The sequence below is a fragment of the Indicator indicator genome, chromosome 30 (assembly GCF_027791375.1).
Source record: "Indicator indicator isolate 239-I01 chromosome 30, UM_Iind_1.1, whole genome shotgun sequence".
Classification (NCBI taxonomy): Eukaryota; Metazoa; Chordata; class Aves; order Piciformes; family Indicatoridae; genus Indicator; species Indicator indicator.
This window is the reverse complement of record NC_072039.1, coordinates 11,061,563-11,085,736: the sequence shown is the minus strand read 5'-3', so window position 1 is coordinate 11,085,736 and position 24,174 is coordinate 11,061,563. Positions and strand designations below refer to the sequence as shown.

The 24,174-nt window shown below is 53.5% G+C and overlaps 1 protein-coding gene across 1 annotated transcript; it reads right to left on the bottom strand.

The window, feature by feature from the left end:
- Positions 1–492: 492 nt before the first annotated feature.
- Positions 493–22,048, bottom strand: LIG3 (DNA ligase 3). The gene is made up of 20 exons (XM_054394248.1): positions 22,013–22,048; positions 21,088–21,653; positions 20,458–20,595; positions 18,512–18,709; positions 16,856–17,007; positions 15,540–15,706; positions 14,393–14,470; positions 14,129–14,297; positions 13,065–13,220; positions 10,636–10,767; positions 9,428–9,507; positions 8,239–8,326; positions 6,791–6,868; positions 6,407–6,530; positions 5,888–6,030; positions 4,605–4,679; positions 3,918–4,064; positions 2,805–2,985; positions 1,958–2,046; positions 493–831 (listed from the first exon to the last, which is right to left on the bottom strand). Exons 2-20 carry the CDS (start codon positions 21,632–21,634, stop codon positions 598–600), a joined length of 2,976 nt encoding a protein of 991 aa, XP_054250223.1. The 5' UTR covers positions 21,635–21,653; positions 22,013–22,048; the 3' UTR covers positions 493–597.
- Between the last annotated feature and the right edge of the window lie 2,126 nt (positions 22,049–24,174).

Sequence of the window (24,174 nt, the reverse complement as noted above, 5' to 3'; positions counted from 1 at the left end):
CAGCACTGAAGGCTCAACACTAAACCATGGCCCTTAAGCACCAGGTCCATGCAGCTTGAACACCTCCAAGGATGGGGACTCCAGCACTGCCCTGGGCAGCCTGTTCCAATGTTTGGGAACCCTCTCTGTGCAGAAATATTTCCTAACATCCAGCCTGAACCTCCCCTGGAGCAGCTTGGAACCATTCCTCTGGTCCTGTCTCTTGCCCCCAAGGAGAAGAGGCTGCCCCAACCTCCCTTCAGGTAGCTGTAGGGTGCATGACCCTGCCTCTGCAACCAAGTGCTTCAGCCTTGCTTCTGTTCTCTTGCCCAGGCAGGGACCAACCTTTGGAAAAGAAGTCCTGACAGCAAAGAAGAAAATGCTTCAGTTTTATTTCTTTATCTACAAAAATACCCAAACTTTAAAAACCCAAGGAGCCTACACCAGCACCTAGCCAGTGCAGCTGCCTACACTCTGGGCAGAAAAATGGATGCAGCAGGGACACTTGGTTAGAGCTGTTTTAATTCATTCCATATGCTTGCTATGGAAGCACCAAGGTGGACCTGAGCATTGCAAGTCTCTCAGAGGGAGCTTCTTCCACCTTCCCCTGGCGCACTGCTAGCACGGAGCCAGCAGCTTCCGCTTCCGGATGCAGGCCCAGATCCAGTTGGGAGACACCCTCTGAGCACCAGGGACCTCCTCAGTGTCCCCTATGATGTGTGTGGCCGAGGCTGTGTCAAACTCGGGCACCAGGTCCCCGTTGTAGGCGATGAAGTAGCGCCGGAGCCTCTCGAAGTCCTGCACGGAGGGCGCCAGGTAGAGCCTCACGCCGGTGAAGATGTCCAGCAGTGGCTGTGTGGTGTGGAAGAGGAGAAGCAGAGGTTGGTGAGAACTTGAGACTGGGCTGGAGACTGCACTGAGGGGGGCCAGGCTCTTTTGGGTTGTTCACAGTGAGAAGGGGGGCCAGGCTCTTTTGGGTTGTTCACAGTGAGAAGGGGGGCCAGGCTCTTTTGGGTTGTTCACAGTGATAAGCCAAGGAACAAGGAGTTCAAACTTGAACATAGAAGATTTCAGCTCAACATGAGGAGAAACTTCTTGACAGTGAGGGTGACAGAGCCCTGGAGCAGGCTGCCCAGGGGGGTTGTGGAGTCTCCTTCTCTGGAGCCTTTCCAAACCCACCTGGATGCATTCCTGTGCAGACTACCCTGGGTGATGCTGCTCTGGCAGGGGGGTTGGTCCTGATGATCTCTGGAGGTCCTTTCCACCCTCTGATACACTGTGGTACTGTGAGTTCACTGAGGCAGGGCCCAGCCCAGGCACAACCCTGTGGTTACCACTCCAGCCCCATCCTTGCCAAGAAACCCCCCCCAAGAGCAGCACCACCCCCTCCACCAGAGCAGCTACAAGCTGGACTCTGCTTCCCTGGCTGAGGAGAATTCCTGCTCCATTGCTGCCCTTACTGCTGATGTGGTCCAGTAACCCTCATCTAAATGCCTTGGTCTTTGCAAGCTGATGTTTCCTAGTAGCAGCAGAACACAACTACCCTTGGAAAGGAGCTGCTGTCTGCATCAGTCCAGGCTGCTCAGGAAATTACAGCTCAGTGATTCTTATTCCACTCCTCTAGCCTGCTGCACAACGGCTGGAGAGGTCAGTTCCCTCTCTCCACAGCTCCCAGCTCAGGAAGAGCTGGGCAGCCACAAGCCTCTGCAGAGCAGGGCAGTGTTGGGCAGACAGAGCATGGGCCTGTGGCATGACAAACCCAGCACTGCAGACAGGGAAGAGCAGCTGCAGCCACAGCACTGCCTTTGCACTGGGGGGGGGCGTGTGGCTGCTCTTTCTGCCTTTATTTCATTTCAATTTAGAGTGCTGCTAGGGGCACGTTTCAGACTTCTCCAGGTAGAAGGCAGAGGTGAGCAAGTCCCACCCCAGGGGCTGCTCCCCAGCTGGCCCAGGGGGCTGCTCCCCAGCTGGCCCCTACCGTTTTGCCATTGTCCTCCATCTCCGAGGCTTTCCGCTTCTCCCCGCGCTTCTCTGCTTTTGGAGGGGATCCAATCACTGCTTTGCTCTCTAGAAACAAGAGGGTGTCTCAGTTGTGCTGTCTCTCCAGGCACTGGGTGTGTAGTGAAGTGGAGGAACAGCAGGAAAAGGGAAGGAGTTTCCCTCCTGCTCCTCCTGGCAAATGCAGCCTGTAACCAGTGAGGTGTTTTCTACTGCATCACCCTGCCCTCGCCCCCAAGACTCTGCTGTTCACCTTCCCTCCTTGCTGTCACCATTACTGTGCTTTGGAGACTGCTCAGGAGTTTGCCTCAAGTTGCTCCCAGTCACAATACAAATTAATTTCACAGCTTTGCAGTTCACCCCCTGGAAATCCTCTCCACCCAGCTGCTGCCTTACACTCACAAATTTCATCCAAATCAAATGAAATATCCTGGTTCATGGCCAGGCCTCTCTCAGCAAAGGGCACCTGAGCTGCAGGGAGAGCAGCAGCTTTGCTCTTCTGATCAGTCTTGCAGTCTGCTCAGGACCCTGCCTTAGGAGGACTGCAGGGGGCCTGAATGCAGAGAAATCACTTCCCAGCAGTTTTGGTATGAACTGCAGCTGAGACTGCCAGGTTCAAGGTGCAGCCTGCAATTCCTGAGAGCTTTTACTGTCTGCACGAGTTGCCTAAGCACCAACCTGAACAGCACCAGGGCTGTGTCCATCTTCTCTCAACCCCAGCACAGCCCAGTGTGGCTGCTCATGCTATGAACATGAACCCCACAAAGACCCAAAGCCAGCCAGCCCCAGCCCCAGAGCACACTCTGGGGCTCCTCTCCCCATCCTACCTTCTGGCTTCTGGGCTTTTGCAGGTGACTTGCTTGGGGAAGTTTTCATTGTGCTGTGTGGTGTGGAAGACCTGGAATTTCCCTCATTCTCTCCACTGCTGCCAGCTGTGGAGTCCCCAGCATCTTCCTCCCCAGCAGTGACACTGAAGTCAGCCTTCTCCTTGGAGAGCTGGTACAGCTCCTGCCCCACAGGAAGCAAAGCACTGCCTTGAACCACAGTGAAACCTCTGACAGCAGCTGCACCATGTGGGCTCCTCCTGTTTCTTCCCCTCTCTGAAATGTTTGCTTTTTCTTCCTGCACCTCCTTGTAGCCATTTTCCTGTCAGGTCTGCTCAAGCTCTCTGTGCTCCACCCAAGCTGCCTGGCATCAAGGGAAGCCATGCAGGGAGCTACTGAAAGCCACATTTCCATCATCTGCTGCAGAGCAAGGCAGAGGAACTCCCCAGAGCCTGGCTCCCTAGCCTGGAAATGAACAAACCCCACTGATCATCCTGGGCAGTCTGAAGAGGGAACTTCACCTTTCTCCCCACTGCCAGCACAGGGAACCTGCCAGCCTGCTGGGCAGCAGGTGGGCTGAACCCCTCCAGTGCTGGCATCTGCTGTCAGTACCCCCAGGGCAGTGTGAAGAGAGCCCAAACAGCAGCACTGGGCTGAGAACAGACTTACTGCTGGGGATGGAAGCAAGCCAACCCTTCCCAGCAGTGAAGGAGCTGCAGGAGCTGCAAGGTGAGTGCAGCCCCAGGGCTCCATTTGGCCTCTGCCTTGCAGCTGGGCCAGGCTGCCCTCAGCCCTTCAAGAGCCTGCTCCCAGTCTCAGCAATTAACAGCAGAGAATAAAGATCACCTCTTCCAGGAAGGACCTGACCAGGAAGCCCTCACCATGAGGGTGTAACCAGAGCTGACACCTGGCTGCCAGCACAGCCCTTCCTGAAAGTGCTCAGCAGCCCAGGGGACTGCCCAGGGGAAGCTGAAGATTGTCAGCAAACGAGCCGAGCCTGGAGTGAATAGGAACTGTAACCCCTGGTCAGCAGAGCTCTGCCCTGCACCCCCTGGATTTCTCTGTTTAAGCACAGGCTGCTGCCAGGCCTGCTTGCAGAGGCCACTGCTGCCCTACCTTCAGCTGCTGCAGGTTGGTGGCTGTCTTCCAGTCCTTGTCGTCGCGGATGCGAGTGCAGCGCGGGAAGCGGATGGAGATCCCATCTGCAGTGTGGGCTTCAGCTTTGGAGAACTCAGCCCCTGTGATCTCCCACACTGGGGCTTTCTAAACACAGCAGTGAGGCAGTCACATCACAACCCTCTTAACTCTCCTGTGTCCGTGCTCCCCAACCCCTACAGCAACCTCCCTCCCCGCCCCAGCACTCACAAACTCCACTTTTTGGTGCCCTCAATTAGAAAAGCTTCTGCCTGGATCCCAGTGGGGCTGAGACCCTCAATATCCATCTCTAGAGAACACTTTGGCTATCAAACACTGCACCAAGCACACTGCTACAGTCTATAAACCAGCAGCAACTCTGGGCTTCAAAGCACAGCTGTGCTCCAACCATTCTAACTGGAAGGATTTCAAACTTCAGAGGAAGTTCACTTCTGGAAGGGATTTATTTCCCAGAAGTGCTGCAGGAATCATTTCCTCACTAAGCTCTTGGCCTCAAATGCATCTGCAAGATTCAGAGATTAAACCTTGTGCTTGATTTCCTGTTCCAAGGATGAACTCTAACCTTGTAACAGGGACAATCTCAACACTGAATTGAAGTACAGCAGGGCTGGAAAAACCACAGTGAAGTGACCAGAGGACAGCTCTTACCTTTGGGTCTGGGACAATGAAGTCTGGGTAGTAGATTTTGTTGATTTTTAGCCACTTTGGGATTTTACTAGGATCCTGGTAATGAAAAGCACACACACAGAAATCACTTCGGATCCTGTATTATTTTGTTTCTACACAAGAAGGTGCTGAAAGAGAAGCAGATGAGCATGCAGGTATTGCACTGCCTTGGTAAGGATGGAGCTCTGCACAGCTCTGCAGCAGACAGCTCTGCAGCAGCTCCTCTCACCCAGAGAGACAGCTGTGCCACAGCTCTGGATTCCTGCCACTCCAGATGTTCCACAATGCCAGTGGCTCCAGCTGTGATTCACTGCCCCTTTAGTTTAGGATCCCAGCACCTCACTGTAGGTGGCCTTCAACATGTGAGTAAGCAGAGTTCAGCACTCTCTGCAGTCTTCAGAGGCAACATTCCTCAGCTGAGGAAGTCCCTCACAAGCAGCCTGAACTCACTCAGCTCCCACGGGCTGAGCTGAGCCTTTGCCCCATCTAGTGACTGCCTTCACCAAGTACAATGTGCCCAGGATGGTGCTTGCTCTGCTCTCCCCAGTGGAGCCCAGTCTGAGCAGGGAGCAGATGGTGCCTGGCTTCCCACTCACTGCCTGGGTACAAATCTCAGGAGCTGCCTGCACCTCCTCTGCCAGAGCAGTTTGTAATCATAGAATCAGTCAGGGTTGGAAGGGAGCACAAGGCTCAGCCAGTTCCAACCCCCCTGCCATGGGCAGGGACACCTCACACTACAGCAGGTTGCTCACAGCCACATCCAGCCTGGCTGCAAACACCTCCAGGGATGGAGCCTCAACCACCTCCCTGCACAACCCATTCCAGGCTCTCACCACTCTCATGGGGAAGAACTTCTTCCTCACATCCAGTCTGAATCTCCCCACTTCCAGCTTCATTTCATCCCTCCCAGTCCTATCACTCCCTGACACCCTCAAAAGTCCCTCCCCAGCTTTCTTGGAGCCCCCTTCAGATCCTGGAAGGCCACAAGAAGGTCACCTCAGAGCCTTCTCTTCTCCATACTGAACAACCCCAACTCTCTCAGTCTGTCCTCACAGTAGAGGAGCTCCAGCCCTCTGCTCATCCTGGTGGCCCTTCTCTGGACACCTTCCAGCATGTCCAGATCCCTCTTGTAACAGAGGCCAGCCACTCACTGCCAGCACAGAACTTCAACCCTGCCTCCAGCCAGCACCTCAGCAGGAAGAAGGCTTTCACCAAGGCCTTTGCTGAGACTCCTTTGATCCCCTCCATGCCAGAGCCCCTCTCACCTTGCTGATCTTCACCATATCCAGCTCTGTCTGCAGACGTGCCAAGGTGGCATCATCATGGCCACCAGAACACTTGGTCACAGTGCACCACTTCTCACTCTTGGGATCATAGCAGCCCATCAGGAAGATGGACATCATCCCACCTGCAGGAGGGGACAGCAGGGCAGCACTCAGCTTCTGCAGGACAAGCCACAGCCTTTCCCAAAGCCATGTACCAAGCCCCTTTTCAATCTCTGGGACTCAAAGGACCTCAGGCTTGTGATGGCTTCCCAGTGTCAGCTCCCCCCAGCTGAACAGAGCCTCTGCCCCCTAGGAGCCCAGCCCAGGACCCAAGGCTCTGCTGTGCCAACAGCCCACAGTAAACTTGTGGCTGCCATCTGAGGGGCTGCAGCAGATGGCCACTACTACAGCCACCAGCCTCATCCTGCTGGATGCTAGAGGAGGCCTAGAACAGGAAAATGCTTGAGAATCTCCTGAGCTGACAGATCTCTTTGACTGAAGCCAGCTCCTGAGACTCACCTTTGCTGCCTTGCCCATAGAAAGCTCCCAGCACCACCAGGTCAGCAGTGTCAGCCATGGCACCCTCGTTCAGGTAGTCCTTCTTCACCTTCAGCCAGTGTCTCTTCCCTGGCTCATAGCTGCCCTGGGCAAAACAAGGGAAGAACCCCCAGTCAGGAGGAGCTCCTGGTGGGCAGCCATCTCCTCCAACAGCCTTGCTTTTATCCAGTAGAGCAGTGCAGGACCACACCAGTATCTGAGGAGCAACTTGGGCTGATGTCAGCACCAACAGGGGCCCAGAGGTGTTTTCTGGGTGCTCAGCCTTGTGTGTTTCACCCACACCCTCCTGTCTGCTGCTGCTCCCCAGTTGCCACACAGCCCAGAGAAGAGTGAAGCTGGACTTGCCTTGATATCTTTCAACACCAGTCCCTCCAGCCCCTCACGGATGACTCTGGTGATCATATCTGCCAGATCTGAGGCTTTCTGAAAGGAAAGGGATCCTGGTTAGGGCTGTCAAAGGGCTGTGGTTCTCAGGTGTTCTGTCTGGAGCAGTGGCACTAAACCCAAACCAGCTACAGGGCTCAATGGCTCCTGTCATGACAGAGTTTTTCAAGGAGAGTCCACAGGAGCTCTTTGCTGCACATCCAGTGACCCAGCTGGGAACATGGCCCAGGAAGGGCAAGGGTTTGTTAGTCAAAAGAGACAAGGGAGCCAGAGATGGTGTCCCTAGCAAGTCCCACACACACAGGATCAGGTTCTGCCCACTGAGCAGTACCTCCTCTCTATCCAGCTGACATAACCTCTTTTCTTCTGCCCCAAATGTCCAAGGAGTCCCCACCAAGCCCAGGGTGCTACAGCTACTTTTCAGTAGCAGTACAGAAAGGCAACAGGACACAGAGCTTGTGCACAACAACCAAAGGAGAAGCTGAGCAGGCTGCTCCCAAAGCAGAGCACACAGGGTGGAGCCATGGAACTGGAAGCATCCAGCCCCCTGCCATCAGCCTGCAGTCTCAGGCACAACAGGCTTCAGCTCCTCCTAAGAGCTGTCTGAGTTACAATGGCTACACCACCAAGAAGAGATCTGCAAGCTACTCCACTCTGCTGAGACCCCACCTGGAGTACTGCATCCAGTTCTGGAGCCTCTGTTACAAGAGGGCTATGGACATGCTGGAAGGTGTCCAGAGGAGGGCCACCAGGATGAGCAGAGGGCTGGAGCTGCTCTGCTATGAGGACAGACTGAGAGAGTTGGGGCTGTTCAGTCTGGAGAAGAGAAGGCTCTGAGGTGACCTTCTTGTGGCCTTCCAGGATCTGAAGGGGGCTCCAAGAAAGCTGGGGAGGGACTTTTGAGGCTATCAGGGAGCGACAGGACTGGGGGGAATGGAATAAAGCTGGAAGTGGGGAGATTCAGACTGGATGTGAGGAAGAAGTTCTTCCCCATGAGAGTGGTGAGAGCCTGGAATGGGTTGTGCAGGGAGGTGGTTGAGGCTCCATCCCTGGAGGTGTTTGCAGCCAGACTGGATGAGGCTGTGGCCAGCCTGCTGTAGTGTGAGGTGTCCCTGCCCATGGCAGGGGGGTTGGAACTGGCTGAGCCTTGTGCTCCCTTCCAACCCTGACTGATTCTATGACTTTAAGCTAAGCTGACACTGAAGTAGTTGTGGCCAAGAGAGGATGGGAGCCAGGCAGGGCCCTCTTGAACACTGCTGGCTGAAGCGTCCTGGCACACAGACCAGACACGGAGCCATCCTGACAGCAAGGAACTGCTGCACCTGCCACAGCCTTCATGGGAAGAAAGGCCAGGGGGCAGGGAGCAGGGCAGTGTGAGAGCCCCAGGCAGGCTGTGGCACTGCACTCACCGTGACATGCTTCATCTCTGAGAAGAGGATCCTGTTGGGGATCTCCACCATGTTGTCCAGCAGGAACTTGCGGCGTTCGCTCAGCGGCCTAGAGAGACACACGGCCAGGGACACCCAACACAGCCAGGGCCACCCACCCGACCCCACACAGCCAGGGACACCAGACAGGGGGGGCTTGGAATGGACCTCTGGAGCTCATTCAGTCCAAGCCCTGCTCCAGCAGGGCACCCACAGCAGCTTGCCCAGGAGCACAATGCCCAGGGGGGGTTGGAAGCTCTCCACACAAGGACACTCCACAACCTCTCTGGCCAGCCTGCTCCAGGCCTCCAGCACCCTCACAACAAACAACTTTCTCCTCCTCTTCACATGCAACCTCCTGGCTTCCACTTTGTGCCCCTTGCTGCCCCTTGGCCTGGCCCTGGGCACCACTGACAAGAGCCTGGCCCCAGCCTCTTGCCCCCCACAGCTCCTTTAGCTCTTGCTGAGCATTGCTCAGCTCCCCTCTGGGGCTGCTCTTCTGCAGGCTCTCAGCCCCAGGGCTCTCAGCCTTTGCTCCTCACAGAGCTGCTCCAGGCCCCTCAGCAGCTTTGCAGCCTCCCCTGCACTCTCTCCAGCACTTCTCTGTCTCTCTTCAACTGGGGAGCCCAGAACTGGACCCAGCACTCCAGATGTGGCCTCACTAGGGCAGAGGACAGGGGGAAGAGAACATCTCCCTCATGGATCCCAGGACCCCATTGGCCTTCTTGGCCACAGGAGCACACTGCTGGCTCATGGACAGGTAAATAAGGACAGGAGCAACCTTACCATGAAGCACCAGCAGTCAACATTGAGCAGAGCCACTGAGATCCTCAAATGATCTATGCTGTGAGTTCCAGAGAGGACAATCAATTCTTACTTTCCTGCAGGAACTAAGCTATACCTGAGCAGCTGTGTGTTAAGAATGTCTTCAGTGGCAGAGGACAGGGGATGAGCTGGGTGCTGAACCACACTCAGCTGCTGAGTCTGATACTCTGCAACTGCAGAGCCCAACTCCTCAGCACAGGAAGGACTCTCCTAAGCTGCCTCAGTTTTACAGGGGTCAGTGGCCAGTCTTTAAAGCCTCCAGGAGCTGCTCCTGCAGTGGTTGTGTTCCAGCCAGCTGATGCTGGGAGCCCAGTCAGGCTGCTCTCACACTACAGCAGGCACCTACCTGTCCATCAGGCTGACCTCATTGAAATAGATGCAGTCAAACACAAAGAGGCAAACGTTGGCATCTTGGAAAGCAGCTTTCTGAAAGACAATCAAAGCCCTTTATCAGACATCTGCATCTGTGGCAAGCAGCAAGATGGAGTTGTAGAAAGAGAAGAGAAACAAAAGGATGCATTTGAATCTCCATCTTTTAGTTCTAAGAAGCTTAAGCATCTTATGAAAGAGAGAATTAAGATTTAGGCTGAATGTGTCAAAGCACAAGCAAAAGAAGCTAACCATGATAATTTCCTGCTGACAGAGATAGAACACCACAAGTGTTCATGATTCTGGGCAATGTCCCACCCACAACTGCTGCTGCCCCAAAATCCCCAGATCCAGAGAGTTCAGATTAGTGGCTACCTGAGGTTAAAGCACTTGGTTCAATTTTCACTTTACTCTCCTCTTCCTCATTTATTCTAGACATGAGCACCACAGACTGCCAAACCCAAGAATAAACTCTTCCAGCCTGCCCTGCCTGACTCCAGCAATAAGGAAATGCAGAGCTTCAGGATTCTCCAAAGGGATTTTACACCTTGATCTCAGCAGTTTTGTTACTGTTCTGCTAGTGATCAGGTCAATGTCAACTCTGCTGGACCACAGCAGCACCTTGTCCTTCACATCAGCCTTCCCAGGGATCTCATTTTTGACCCCAGATCACAGAATTGTCAGGGTTGGAAGGGATCTCAAAGTTCCAACCCCCCTGCCATGGGCAGGGACACCTCACACCACAGCAGGTTGCTCACAGCCACATCCAGCCTGGCTGCAAAAACCTCCAGGGATGAGGCTTCCACCACCTCCCTGGGCAACCTGTGCCAGTCTCTCACCACCCTCCTGGGGAAGAATTTCTTCCTAAAATCCAATCTGAATCTCCCCATTTCTAGTTTTGCTCCATGCCCCCCAGTCCAATCACTCCCTGACACCCTCAAAAGTCCCTCCCCAGCTTTCTTGCAGCCCCCTTCAGATCCTGGAAGACCACAAGAAGGTCTCCTGGGAGCCTTCTCCTCTCCAGACTGAACAACTCAACTCTCTCAGGCTGTCTGCACACTGCTGCAAGCACCAGAGCTCTTAAATTCCCCTGTGAGAGCAGATCTCATGGCAGTGTGTTTAAGACAGCAGAACAAGAGCCTCCAGCCACAACAAGGATTTTTCTTTGCTTCTTGTTTCTTTTACCTTGTGCACACCAAGAGTCCCAAAAGGAAGGGGTTTGCCAGTTTTGTTGTCAATCAGAAGAACTTCTGAATCCAGGATCATACTTTGCCCACCAGGGAAAGCCTGGGGGATGAAGTCCTTAAAATGGGCGACCTTGGAGGGGAAAAAAAAACAACAACAAAACAACAACAAAAAAACCCAAAACACAAACAAAGGAAATGAAAACGTCTGCTGGCTGAGCAGAGACTCAGCCCAGTGCTGTGTGTCTGAGGCCCATGGAGGCATTTCTGTACCAGTCTTAGTTTCTACTACAGTACAGACAGCACAGTCTGCAGAAATGAGCCTTGGACACAGAGAACCAGGTCAGGCAGGCTGGAATCCAGCCTCCCAAACTGCACTGCAGAAAGAGGACTCTAAGGCAGGCAGCTTGACTCCAGTTGCAAGCCCTTCATGACTGCCAAATCTATTTGATTACAAGTCACAGAATCACAAACTGTTAGAGGTTGGAAGGGACCTCTGGAGATCATTGAGTCCACCCCTCCATGCCAGAGCAGGATCACCCAGGGCAGATCACACAGCAACACAGCCAGGTGGACCTAGAAAGTCTCCAGAGGAGACTCCACAACCTCTGGGCAACCTGCTCCAGGGCTCCAGCACCTTCACAGTGAAGAATTTCCTTCTCATGCTTAGATGGAGCTTCCTATGTTCAAGTCCAGTGCCTCTTGTCTTGTCACTGGGGACCACTGAGAAGACTCTGGTCCCACCTTCCTGACACCCACCCTCTAGATATTGTGAGCATTGCTAAGATCCCTCCTCAGCCTCCTCCTGTCCAGGCTAACCAGCCCCAGCTCTCAGCCTGTCCTCAGATGAGAGATGTCCCAGTCCCTTCAGCATCTTTTGCACCTGTGCTGGACTCCCTCCAGCAGTTCCTTTTTGGGCTGGGGTGCCCAGAACTGGACACAATGCACCAGGTGAGGCCTCACCAGCACAGGACACAGCAGGAGGACCTCCCTTGACCTACTGGCCACACTCCTCCTATGCACCCCAGGATGCATTAAGGGGATGATCCCATTTGCTTTCCTGCCCACAAGGGTACACTGCTGGATCATGGTCATCCTGTTGTCTACCAGCACCCCCAGGTCCTTTTCCTCAGAGCTGCTCTCCAACAGGTCAGTACCCAACCAGTACTGCTCCTTGGGGTTGTTCTTCCCCAGATGCAGGACCCCAGTACTGCTCCTTGGGGTTTTCTTCCCCAGATGCAGGACCCCAGTACTGCTCCTTGGGGTTTTCTTCCCCAGATGCAGGACCCCAGTACTGCTCCTTGGGGTTTTCTTCCCCAGATGCAGGACCCCAGTACTGCTCCTTGGGGTTTTCTTCCCCAGATGCAGGACCCTACACCTGCCCTCAGTGAAGTGCTGCTTTTCCAGATTCTATCTACACGACTTAGAATCACAGAATGGTCTGGGTTGGAAGGGGCCTCCAAAGGTCATCCAGTCCAACCCCCTCTGCAGTCATCAGAGATGGGGCCTCAACCACCTCCCTGGGCAAGCTGTTGCAGTGTTTCAGGATCCTGATGGTGCAGAACTTGTTCCTAACATCCAGTCTAAATCTGCTCTTCTCTAGTTCGAAGCCTTTGCCCTCGTCCTATCACTGCAGGTGTTTGCAAACAGTCTCTCTCCATCCTTCTTGTAGCCTTCTTCAGGTACAGGAAGGGCATTATTAGATCTTCCCCAGAGCCTTCTCTTCTCAAGGCAGAATTTTCCCTCCTTGCTACAGCAATGTTACAGAATCAAAGAATCAACCAGGTTGGAAGAGACCTCCAAGATCATCAAGTCCAACCAATCACCCAACCCTAACTAATCAACCAGACCATGGCACCAAGTGCCTCATCCAGTCTCTTAAACACCCCCAGGGACATCAACACCACCACCTCCCTGGGCAGCACATCCCAATGGCAAATCTCTCTTTCTGTGAAGAACTTCTAAGACCAAGCTTAAACTTCCCTCTGTACAGTTTGAGACTGTGTCCTCTTATTCTGGTGCTGGTTGCCTGGGAGAAGAGCCCAACCCCCACCTGGCTACAACCTCCCCTCAGGTAGCTGTAGACAGCAATGAGGTCTGCCCTGAGCCTCCTCTTCTCCAGGCTGAACACCCCCAGCTCCCTCAGCCTCTCCTCATGGGGCTGTGCTCCAGACCCCTCCCCAGCCTTGTTGCTCTTCTCTGGACACCTTCCAGCACCTCAACATCTTTCTTAAGCTGAGGGCCCCAGAACTGGACACAGCACTCAAGCTGTGGCCTCAGCAGCACTGAGCACAGGGCAGGATGACTTCCCTACTCCTGCTGCCCACACTGCTCCTGACCCAGGCCAGGATGCCATCGGCCTGTTGTGACAGGCAGTGGTGTTTACAGAACGAGCTGGCAGGGCAGCAGAGAGAGTTTCTAGGTGCTTACTTTATGTGGGAGGACAGGCTTGAGGCTTCTGCTGAAGTAGCTGAAGTGGTCTCCGTTCTTGTGGACCTGCACCCGCTCGCCGTCGTACTTGATCTCTGCGTACATGCCATTGGGACACTTCTTCATGGCATACTCAATGGACTTGCAGGCTTCAGCCTTGGGAAGAGAGAGAGAGAGAGAGAGAAGTTCCAACAGCTCAGATGATGTATTCAAAAAATTAAGCTCCTCTGCCCTAAGCTCATGAATGAGCTACTCATTCTTTGTACTTTCCTCCAAGCTTTCCTCACTGACTTTGACTCCTCTGCACATGCCCAGCTAACTACAGCTTCTCAGCACTTACTCAGAGGTTTAAGTGCTGTGCCTAGGCCAGACTAGTTAACCCTTAGTTGTTCAAAAAATGCCCCCAAACTGATCTGAATCTCTAATCCACTAGGAAGCTCAGGTGATTTCCAGAGAATGAGTCAACTTCTGGAATGACACCAAGCAAAGAAGTCACTTCTGGACTGAAAGCAAAGTCAAGATTTAGTTTCTGCACTGTTAGAGGAGGTGCAAGTCCTGAGTACACTCGACAGTGGCCTCTTGGCAGAGAACACTTCCTAAGAAGGCATTAAAGCTCAAGTCACAGAATCACAGGATGTTAGGGGTTGGAAGGGACCTCTGGAGATCTTCAAGTCCAAGCCCCCTGAATCATAGAATCCAGCACAGGTCACACAGGAACACATCCAGACAGGGCTGGAAAGGCTCCAGAGAAGGAGACTCCACAACCTCTCTGGGCAGCCTGCTCCAGTGCTCTGGGAGCCTCACAGTGAAGAAGTTCCTCCTCATGTTGAGGTGGAACCTCCTGTGCTGCAGTTTCCATCCATTGCCCCTTTTCCTATTCCAGGGTGCAAGTGAGCAGAGGCTGTCCCTGTCTTTTCCTTCCTGACCCCCAGCCCTCATACAAAGCCACCTCTCCACCTCCTGATCCCACAGGCCTCCACCTCCTGATCCCACAAGCCTCCAGCACACCACAACTCCATCTCTTCCTTGGCTGAGGGTCACCATGGCAGGAGAGGCAGCATTACCAGCATGGGCTGAACTGGGGTCATCAGGGAGGCCTGCACACTGAGGGTCCTCTTCACACCTGGCACCTTCTCAGCCTCCTGCTGGTTCCTCAGGACTCGCTCCACCACGTCCTGCAGGTTGCGCGACGCTTTGAAGGCCTCGTAGGCATTGGGATCCAAAGCGTCCAACCTGGGGTAGAGGAGGGAAACATGGATCAGGCTGAGGGCTGCTGCTCCTGCCTGATGAGGCTAAGGCCCAGCGCTGCTTGGATTTGCCAGACTTACACGTGCTTGGCTCCAGCATTCATTTTCAAGTCGTGCTTAATCAGCCTGATGATGCACTTCAGGTCGTTGCCTGTACACCTGGAACGCAAGAGAAGGCTCAGAAATGGCAGCCCCTGAGCTGAGCTGCCTTCCAGCTGGACAACAGAACCCCTGTGAAACAAGGTCCTGGCCTTCCGCAGAGCTTAAGCTGAAATGAGGACACAGGTGACACCTCAGAGGCACGAGGGAACGTCCCAAAGGTGTTTCAGCATCTTTATCTCTGAATGGCAACACTGGTTCTGCCTCAGCCTTGACACACCTTCCAACAACCACTTAGTGCATCAGGAGTAAGTGATCCTCAGACCAAAAGTCTTCAACATGCCTAAGGGGCTTGAAGGCTCTTCCCAACATACCTGACAACAGCAGCTCAATTAACAGAGAAGCACCATTCAGGTAGCTCTGCAAGCCACTCGTTTAGTAGGCTGAAGAGTGCTTTGATGGGCAAGGATGAAACCCTCTGGCATGAAGAGGCACCACACACATTCTGCATTGCTGCTCAGCAGTCACTCAGCCTTAAGCAAACCACTGAGCAGCCTGCAGATGTTAACTTCAGTCTCTGTGGCTCACAGAATTGTAGAGTGGTTTAGACTGAAAGGGACCTCCAAAGGTCATCCAGTCCAACGCCCCCCTGCTCTCAGCAGGAACATCCCCAACTAGGTCAGGTTGCTCAAAACCTTGTCCAGTCTGACCTTGAATATCTCCAGGGATGGAGCCTCAACCACCTCCCTGGGCAACCTGTTGCAGAGTTCCAGCAGCCTCCTGGTGCAGAACTTGTTCCTCACATCCAATCTCAGTCTGCTCTGCTCTCATTTCAAACCATTGCCTCTGGTCCTGTCCCTGCAGGCCTTTGGGAACAGTCCCTCTGCAGCCTTCCTGTAGCCCCTTCAGGTACTGGAAGGCTGCTAATAGATCCCCTTGGAGCCTTCTCTTCTCCAGGCTGAACACCCCCAGCTCCCTCAGCCTGTCCCTGCAGCAGAGGTGCTCCAACCCCCTGATCATTTTTGTGGCCTCCTCTGGCTGCTCTCCGTGATCTGACTGCAGCCTGTGACGTGCAGATGACCACTCCTGGTTCTGGGGCACACCTCCAGAGGCTGATTCCTCTCCTTACCTGCGAGTGATGTGCTGCAGCACACTTTGCTGGTCATCCTCCTTAGTGAGCTTGGACAGCTGGATTAGGAACTCATCCACCTCTTGGATGGTCAGGAGGCTTTTGGCTGCTGGAGGACAAGTCTTGCTCTGCTCGAAGAAGAGGCGCACGGTCTCGGAAACATCTCCCTGTGTCCAGAAAGAAACCAAGGCTGGGGGTCAGAGCTATGGGCGAGGGAATGGGGGACACCCCTGGGGTTTAACACTGTTCCAGTAAGGAGGATAAGGCACAGGAATGATGCTGGGGATTGCATGAAGGAATTGGAATCAAATAGGACAAAAAAAGCTGCCACGACACAAAATAAGTTTCTCAGCTGCTTGACTTGCAGAAGCAGCTAAGTGGGGAGCACCAGTGTCACCTCCCTGCTCTGCTCTGCACAGCATCACAGCTGTGTCCTCAGGATGAAGCCCCTTGTACATCCATGGATCTGAAACACCCTGCAGCACACAGCCTGGACTGCACAGCAAGCAGATTTTATTTCACCCTGGCTTTGACAGTCATATTTGATGTTTATTTTGAGAGGGATCTCCTACACTGAGAGTGCTTGGAGTGCTGTGTCCAGCTATGGGACCCCCAACACAAGAGGACATGGAGCTGCTGGAGCATGTCCAGAGGAGGGCCACGAAGATGAGAGCACCAGTGTCACCTCCCTGCTCTGCTGCAGCTTCCTCAGGATGAAGCCCCTCGTAAATCCATGGATCTGAAACACTCAGTTGGTGTCACTAAAAGGCAGCACACAGCAAGACAACAGAGAGCCAGAAGAATCAGCTTCATTAATTCCCCCATTGTCTGCACCTTGCAGTGGATCAGAAGTGTGTGCAGTTGATTACCCACTCTGCTGTGCTGGCATTAAATGCACTCCTGTGAGCACCTGCAGTTGTGTGAGTGCAGCTTCATTCTAGGAACTCACTGGAGCTCAGTTACACATCTGGCAACTGAAGTAGTTTTGGACAGATGACAGGAAAAAGGTACCAAAAATCAGCAGAACAAGCTAGGCAGAGCAGTTTAGAAGAAGCAGACACAGCTCAACCTGCCCAGATAGGTTTAGTCTTGCTGGCTAGAGCTTTGCAGGTGAATTCTTATCTTGTGTCCTGCTCAAACATTATTTTCTAAAGGTTCCAGGTGGCAGAAAGTGGCTATGAGAACTGTTAAAGAGAAAAAAAAAAATCAAATCACCAACTCCCAACTCTAGCAGACACACAAACAACCTTTCAAAGAATGTCACAGGTGCCCACAGCAAGGGGTGAGAAACAAAGAGAGCTGCTGCCTGGACTCACCTGCTCCAGGTCCCTGACCATCTCTTCTTGGCTGCAGTTAAAGATCCTACTGAACAGCTTCACAATCTGTTTGTCATTCAAGTTGTAAACAATTTTAATGACACCTGGTAACAGCAGCTTGATGGTCAGGTAGACATCACCATGGAACCCATCTGGAAAACAACAACCACCAAGCCACAGACTGTTAGAAACTGTCACCAGTCACTTGGGTTTTGTTTGTGCACACTGGCATGACCCTGGGGGAAAACAAATACTGCAGCTGGGGCTTCCTCTTTCCACCACACTGCTCTGCTTCATGTGCAAGGAGATTTCTTAGGGGACACATCCACAACTGTTGTCCAAATCACACTACCACAGTACATTAGAGGTTGGAAGGGACCTCAGAGAGATCATCCAGTCCAACCCCCCTGGCAAAGCAGGAAAACCCAGGGTAGTCTGCACAGGAATGCATCCAGGTGGGATTTGAAAGTCTCCAGAGAAGGAGACTCCACAACCCCCCTAGGCAGCCTGCTCCAGGGCTCTGTCACCCTCACTGGAAAGAAGTTTCTCCTCATGTTGAGCTGAAATCTTCTCTGTTCTAGTTTGAGCCTCTTGTTCCTTGTCTTATCACTGTGCACCACCCAAAGAGCCTGGCCCCCTCCTCCTGACACCCACCCCTCAGCTCTTGAGAGACATTGATCAGATCCCTCTCAGCCTTCTCTTCTCCACACTAAACAGCCCCAGGGCTCTCAGGCTCTCTTCACAGGGAGCTGCTCAAGTCCCCTAAGCATCCTCCTGGCTCTCCCTTGGATTCTCTCCAGCAGGTCTCTGTCTCTCTTGAACTGGGGAGCCCCAAACTGGATGTAGTATTGCAGGTGTGGTCTCAGCAGGGCAGAGGAGAGGGGGAGAACCTCCCTAGCCCTTCTGGACTCAGTACTGAGTTTGACAGCACCTGCAATTATTCCCCACAATCCTAGACTGCAGCATTTTTCTCCATTTGTTACTTACAGAACTCACTTTGCAAACATCTCCATGGGTCAGAAACCACTGCAGCACACAGCCTGGACTGCACAGCAAGCAGATTTTATTTCACCCTGGCTTTGACAGTAATACTTGATGTTTATTTTGAGAGGGATTTCATATGCTGAGAATGCTTGGAGTGTGTCCAGCTAGGAGAGCCCCAACACAAGAGGACATGGAGCTGCTGGAGCATGTCCAGAAGGCCATAAAGCTCATCAGGGGGCTAGAGAACCTCCCCTATGGGACTAGGATGAGAGAGTTGGGGCTGTTCAGCTTGGAGAGGAGAAGGCTTCAGGGATACCTCAGAGCAGCCTTCCAGTACCTGAAGGGGCTTCAGGAGAGCTGGGGGAGGGACTTTTGACAAGAGCTGGGAGTGCCAGGATGAGGGACAATGGCTTTGAGCTGGGAGAGGGGAGATTGAGACTGGAGAGGAGGAAGAAATTCTTGAGAGTGAGGGTGGGGAGAGACTGGAACAGGTTGCCCAAGGATGTGGTTGAGGCCCTATCCCTGGAGACATTCAAGATCAGATTTGATGTGGTCCTTGGCAGCCTGCTCTAGTGGAGACATCCTTGCTGACTGCAGGGGGGTTGGACAAGGTGACCTTGGAGGGTCCCTTCCAACCTGATGCAATCTGTGAATGCCAAGTAGGAATCCTACCTCCCTGAGATCCCTTCTTCAGGAAATCCTGGATGATCTGTGTTTTCACATTGTAGCTGGGCTTCTCAGCCACCATGGCGCAGAGCTTCCTGAACTCCCGCAGCAGGCAGTCCTTGTGCTTCGGGTCACAGTTCTTTGCAGACAGGCTGGACTTGTGGGAAGAGTTTGAGGAGCCATCTTCTGAATTCTTTGGCTTGGCTGCACCAAAAAGACAGAACAAGTTGCTTTTTAAACAAGTACAACAGGGTGCAAAGTTGTAAAGCTGAGGCTGCCTCTGCTTGGCAAATTGAACTGAAAAATCCCAGCGTGGTGGTGAGGCTTCAGAACTGATGATGAATGCTGTGAGCTACACCAACAGTTGTGACTTCACATTTTAATTATCATTACAAAAGTATCCCACGTTATTTTTTCCAGGCTGAGAGTTGGGGCATTTCAGCCTGGAGAAGAGAAGGCTCCAGGGAGACCTTAGAGCAGCCTTCCAGTACCTGAAGGGGGCTACAGGAGAGCTGGAGAGGGATGTTTTACAAAGACATGGAGTGACAGGATGAGGGGGAATGGCTTCACAGTGGAAGAAGCTGGATTTAGATTGGACATTAGGAAGAAATTCTTCCCCAGGAGGGTGGTGAGGCACTGGAATAGGCTGTCCAGAGTTCTGGAGGAGTTGTGTGGCTAGTTCTAGAGGTTCAAAGCTTGAAAGCATTCAGAGCCAGGTTGGATCAGGCCTTGAGCAACCTGACCTGGTCCCTGCCCATGGCAAAGGTTGGAACTAGATGATCCTTAAGATTCTTTCCAATCCAAACCATTCTATGATGCTATGATTTCAAAAAAATAGATGAAAAATGTCCCCATGTCCTCTCCTCTTACAATCCTAACACCTCTACCTATGCTCACCTGATGCAGTGTGTGGCACACAAGCTCCAAGTTGTCCAGAGCCACAGTCTGTGTCAGGTCAGCCATGCTTGCTGTCCTCTGGCAGCTGTTTCCAGGATAAGCTGCTCAGGATTCAATTTCCCCTTCCACAAACACTGCAACTGGGGGTCCCTTACAGCTCAGAACTGGCCAATGGACTAAGACAGCAGTGTGACAATGAGGGTGCAGGAGCTCTGCAGCAGGCTGCCCAGAGAGGTTGTGGAGTATCCTTCCCTGGAGAGCTTCCAAAGCCAGCTGGGCATTGATCCAGGGCAAGCTGCTGTGGGTGCCCTGATTGAGCAGGGCTTGGACTGGGTGATAGAATCACAGAACTGTCAGGGGTGGAAGGGACCTCAAGGCTCAGTCAGTTCCAATCCCCCTGCCATGGGCAGGGACACCTCACACTACAGCAGGTTGCTCACAGCCACATCCAGCCTGGCCTCAAAAACTTCCAGGAATTAGGCTTCTACCACCTCCCTGGGTAACCTGTTCCAGTGAAGAGCTTCTTCCTGACATCCAATCTGAATCACAGAATTACAGAATGGTCTGGGCCAGAAGGGACCTCTGAAGCTCATCCAGTCTGATCTCCCCGCAGTCAGCAGGGCCATCCCCAACTAGACCAGGCTGCCCAGGGCCTCATCAAGCCTCACCCTGAATATTTCCACTTCCACCTTGAACTTACCCACTCCTAGTTTTGCTCCATTCCCCTCCAGTCCTTATTGCTACCTGACAAATCTCCAGAGGTCTCCAGATGATGTCCAGAGGTCACTTCCAACCCCACCATGCTGGGGTTCTGGGATGCTGTTACAAAGGAAACTTTGTTTCCTTGGTGCTACTAGAACCTGAAACACCACCAGCTCCTTCAGGACTGACAGCCTAAGGCAGCATTAACAATTTCTGGCAAACCAGATTCTGAAAAGGTCATTACAATGAAACCATCTGACACAGTCAAGATATTTCTGTTCTGCACCAAGATAAAACACTTCTGATGCTGACACTGTAACAGGAATTCCCAGAATCATTTTCTTCAGTCCTACCTGTGAAGCCAGAGAACTTCTTTGGTGATGGATTGATGAGAGCTAATGGATCTTTTGTAGTCAGCTGGCCTGTGGCAGTCAGCTTAGCTTGGACTATCACTTTTTTCTTCGGTGTACCTGGAGTCTTAGAATTAGCTTCTGTAAAACAGCAAGATTCAAAGCAGCAGTCAAGAAGTCATCTTGTATTCCTCCAACATATTATGTAAAACACACTGCAACAAACAAGCCTTAAAAGACCTGGGGATGAAGGAGGAAAATCATAAAAAAACCAAAGAAGCAACATTTTTCAGGTAGCAAAACTTAAAAGACTAACTACATAATTTACTAAAAAACTTGGTAAAAAAGTGCTGAAATGGAAAATAATTGATGCTCTCTCCTGATCTGCCCATATCTGTATGTGAATTAAATCACCTAGACCCCTCCATAAAGAGCTGTAATGAGTGAATAAGGATGTGACAGCTTCTTCCCATTCCTACAGGGCGGAAACAGAGATTTGAGCAGCACTGCTCCCTTCATCACTAGGCCAGACACATCACTGATGGCTTCTTAGCATGGTTGTGTGGCACTCAGTGGCCTACCCTGAAAAAGAGTAAAGCAGAGAAGTGATGCAGGCCCTGCCTTGTGTCTCACCTGAGATGTGTTTGTTGATTAATTCCTTCTCCCCATCTTGGAGCTCCTCCCATCCTTCCAAGTCTGTGATGTCTTCAATTTTCTTGGTGGTGGCCCGGGCCTTGTCTAGCTTCTCAAAAATGCACTTCACATGGTACCACTCCTTCATGTCCCCTCCAGACTCGGTGAAGGGGTTGGGAACAATCTTCCCGATGCGCACCATCCCCTTCACGATCTTCTCCTTGCACTTCTTGCAGCCTGCGGTGCCGCGCTTGGCGTAGTCCACACAGTACCTCTGCTCTGCCATGGCCTCTGCAGCAGTGCAGGCCTGGCGAGGCCAAGTGCTCCAAAGAGAGATATGGAAAGCCCCAGCACCACCCCCCCGGGTTCTGCCTGTGCACCGGAGAGATACACGCTGTAACTGCAGCAGGTACCAGGAACGGGGGCTGGCCCTGGGGAGGCAAGGAGAAGGTCTTGGCGAGCAGAGCTGTGTGTGAAGGGAGAAGAGTCCTGTGCACCTGCTGAGGGCCCGGGCAGCCAGTGATAGTGTCCTGCCGCTTCTGGGCATCCAGGCTGCTCTTTACGTGCTGCAAGTGAGAAAAGAGAGACACTGAGCCACCCCCTGACTCGCTGCGGGCCCTGTTCCTTATGCTCGGTGTGGGACGTGAGGCGTCTCAGGGGCCTCAATCCTCAGCCCTCTCTCCCAGGCCTGCCCCGTAACGGTCTGGGACGCGGTCCTCCAGCCCTCAACAGCCTCCAGCACCCCCTAAGCGTGTCGCACAGGTCCCGATCTTCCACACGCCTGCACCATGGCTTCCTCATCCTCAGAACCTCCTAGCCCCGACGCCCCGATCCCTTTCAGCCCGTACCAAGGCCGCTTTCCCGCCCTGCCGCCCCCGGCCCAACCGCTGACAGGCCCCAAGCACGGCCGCGCCGCAGGGCTCACCGAGATCCTCAGGGCGCCGCCATCCCGCCCGTAGCTCCGGCCGGCGGACGTGACCCTCCTCCAGCCCGCGCTTTAGATCGGAGCCACCGCCGCCGCCACCTCCAGATGTTCATCGGCGACTCGCGGGCTTCCGTAGGGCAGCGCGCGCGCGCGCGCCGTTACAAGCCCCGCCCTTTCCGGCCCGCGGGGAGGGCGCCAGCCGGAGGAGCCGCTTGGCAGCGGTTGGCCCCGCCCTGCTCCGCGCCCCTCGCACCGCCCCTTCTGCGCAGGCCCCGCCCCGCAGCGCGCGCTTTCCCGCCTTGCGCGGGCGGCTGCGGCGGTGCCGGTTCCATGGGGTCCGGAGAAGCCTCCGAAAACGGCTTCCGAGAGCATTGCGGCAAGGTGGAGCGGGTCTGGGGAATGCCCCAATCAGGGCTTCACGAGATCGGCCCTCCGAGGGCTCTGCCCCGTGTTGGTGCAAGTCCGAGGCGCTGTCGTGTCACCTGCTTTCCAAGTCGGCTCTCCAGAAGTGCTGCGCTGCGCTCAGGAGGGGCTGAGCTGCTGTCCTATGCCCACCCTCATTAAACTGGCCCCTGGAGAGCGTTACAGCATGTTCAGCCACGTTTGAGGTGCTGCCATGTCACCTGGCGTTCAAAATGAGCTCTCCAGAGTGCTGTCCACACCCGTGGCAGACCTGAAGCGCTGCTCTCTCTCTTCATCTCCTGAAATTGCCCCTCCAAGGCCTCTGCAGCAGTGTGTGTGGGTCTAAGGTGCTGCTTTATGCTCGGCCTCCCAAAGCAGAACCATAGAATGTCTTGAGTTGGAAAGGACCTTAAAAGATCATCTAGTTCCAAACCCCTGCTGTGGGCAGTGACACCTTCCACTAGAACAGGTTGCTCAAGGCCCCAACCAGGCTGACTTTGAACCACAACTTCTCTGGACAACCTGTTCCAGTGGGGGAAGAATTTAATTCTAGTGTCTAATCTAGATTTAGCTTCTTCCAGTTTGAAACCATTAAACCCTGTCCTGTCAGTCCATGGCTTTGTGAAAGGTCCCTCTCCAGCTCTCCTGTAGGCCCCCTGAAATACTAGAAGGCTGCTCTAAGGTCTCTCCCTGGAGCCTTCTCCAGGCTGACCAAGCCCAACTCTCTCAGCCTGGCCTGCCAGTATTGCTGTGGCTTCCTCTGGCCCTGCTCCAACAGGTCTCAGTCTGTGCTGAGGACTCCAGATCTGCCCCAGCACTGCAGGGGGGGTCTCAGCAGAGTGGAGCAGAGGGGCAGAATCCCCTCCCTGCCCCTGCTGTCCACACTGCTGGGGATCAGCCCAGGCCAGGCTGGGGCTGGGCTGGCAGCTCATGGTGCCAGCTCCTGTCCAGCTTCTCATCCCCCAGCACCCCCAAGCCCTTCTCCACAGGGCTGCTCTTTATCCATCCTCCACCCAGCTTGCGTTTGTGCCTGGGAGTGCCCTGACCCAAGGGCAACCCCAATGACAAGAGACAGCCCTGAGAAATCATTCACAGAACCAGCAACTCTGTGCAGCAGTCTCAGGGGGAGAAAACAATAAAAGCCAGGATGTGATGTGGTGGGTACAGTGTTCAGAGAGAGCTTGCTGGGAACAGAATGCAGTGTTCACAGCATCCCCTATAGTGAGATCTCTTGTTCATTGTGTGTTTGACCTGGTAAAAGTGATGGGGAGATGGTCCCAGGGGCTGGAGCTCACTGGAGGTCCTTCTGGGGTTTAAATCAGGCAAGTGAACAGTGTCTCAGCAGTAGAGTCAATTCCCTAGCTTTTAGTGTCTAAAAGGTCAGCAAAATGGTCTAGCTCATGTGTCAATAATCCAGAGGAACCAGCAGAGAGCATTTCAGAGGCTTCAGTTAGGGTGAGATTCATTGGTCTCTGGCTCTTCTCAGTCTGGAGACTGTTTTAGGAAGATGAAGGTGCAAGAAGAGGAGTATGGCCACAAGATTGAGGGAGCTTCTCCTTTTATTCTACTCTGCCCAAGTGAAGTCACATCTGGAGTCCTGGGGCCAGTTCTGAGCTCCTCAGGTTGAGACAGGAAACTAGTGGAGAGAGTCCAATGGAGGGACTGCTGAGGGGCCTGGAGCATCTCTGTGAGGAGCAAAGGCTGAGAGAAGAACAGCCCCAGAGGGGATCTGCTCAATGCTCAGCAAGAGCTAAAGGACC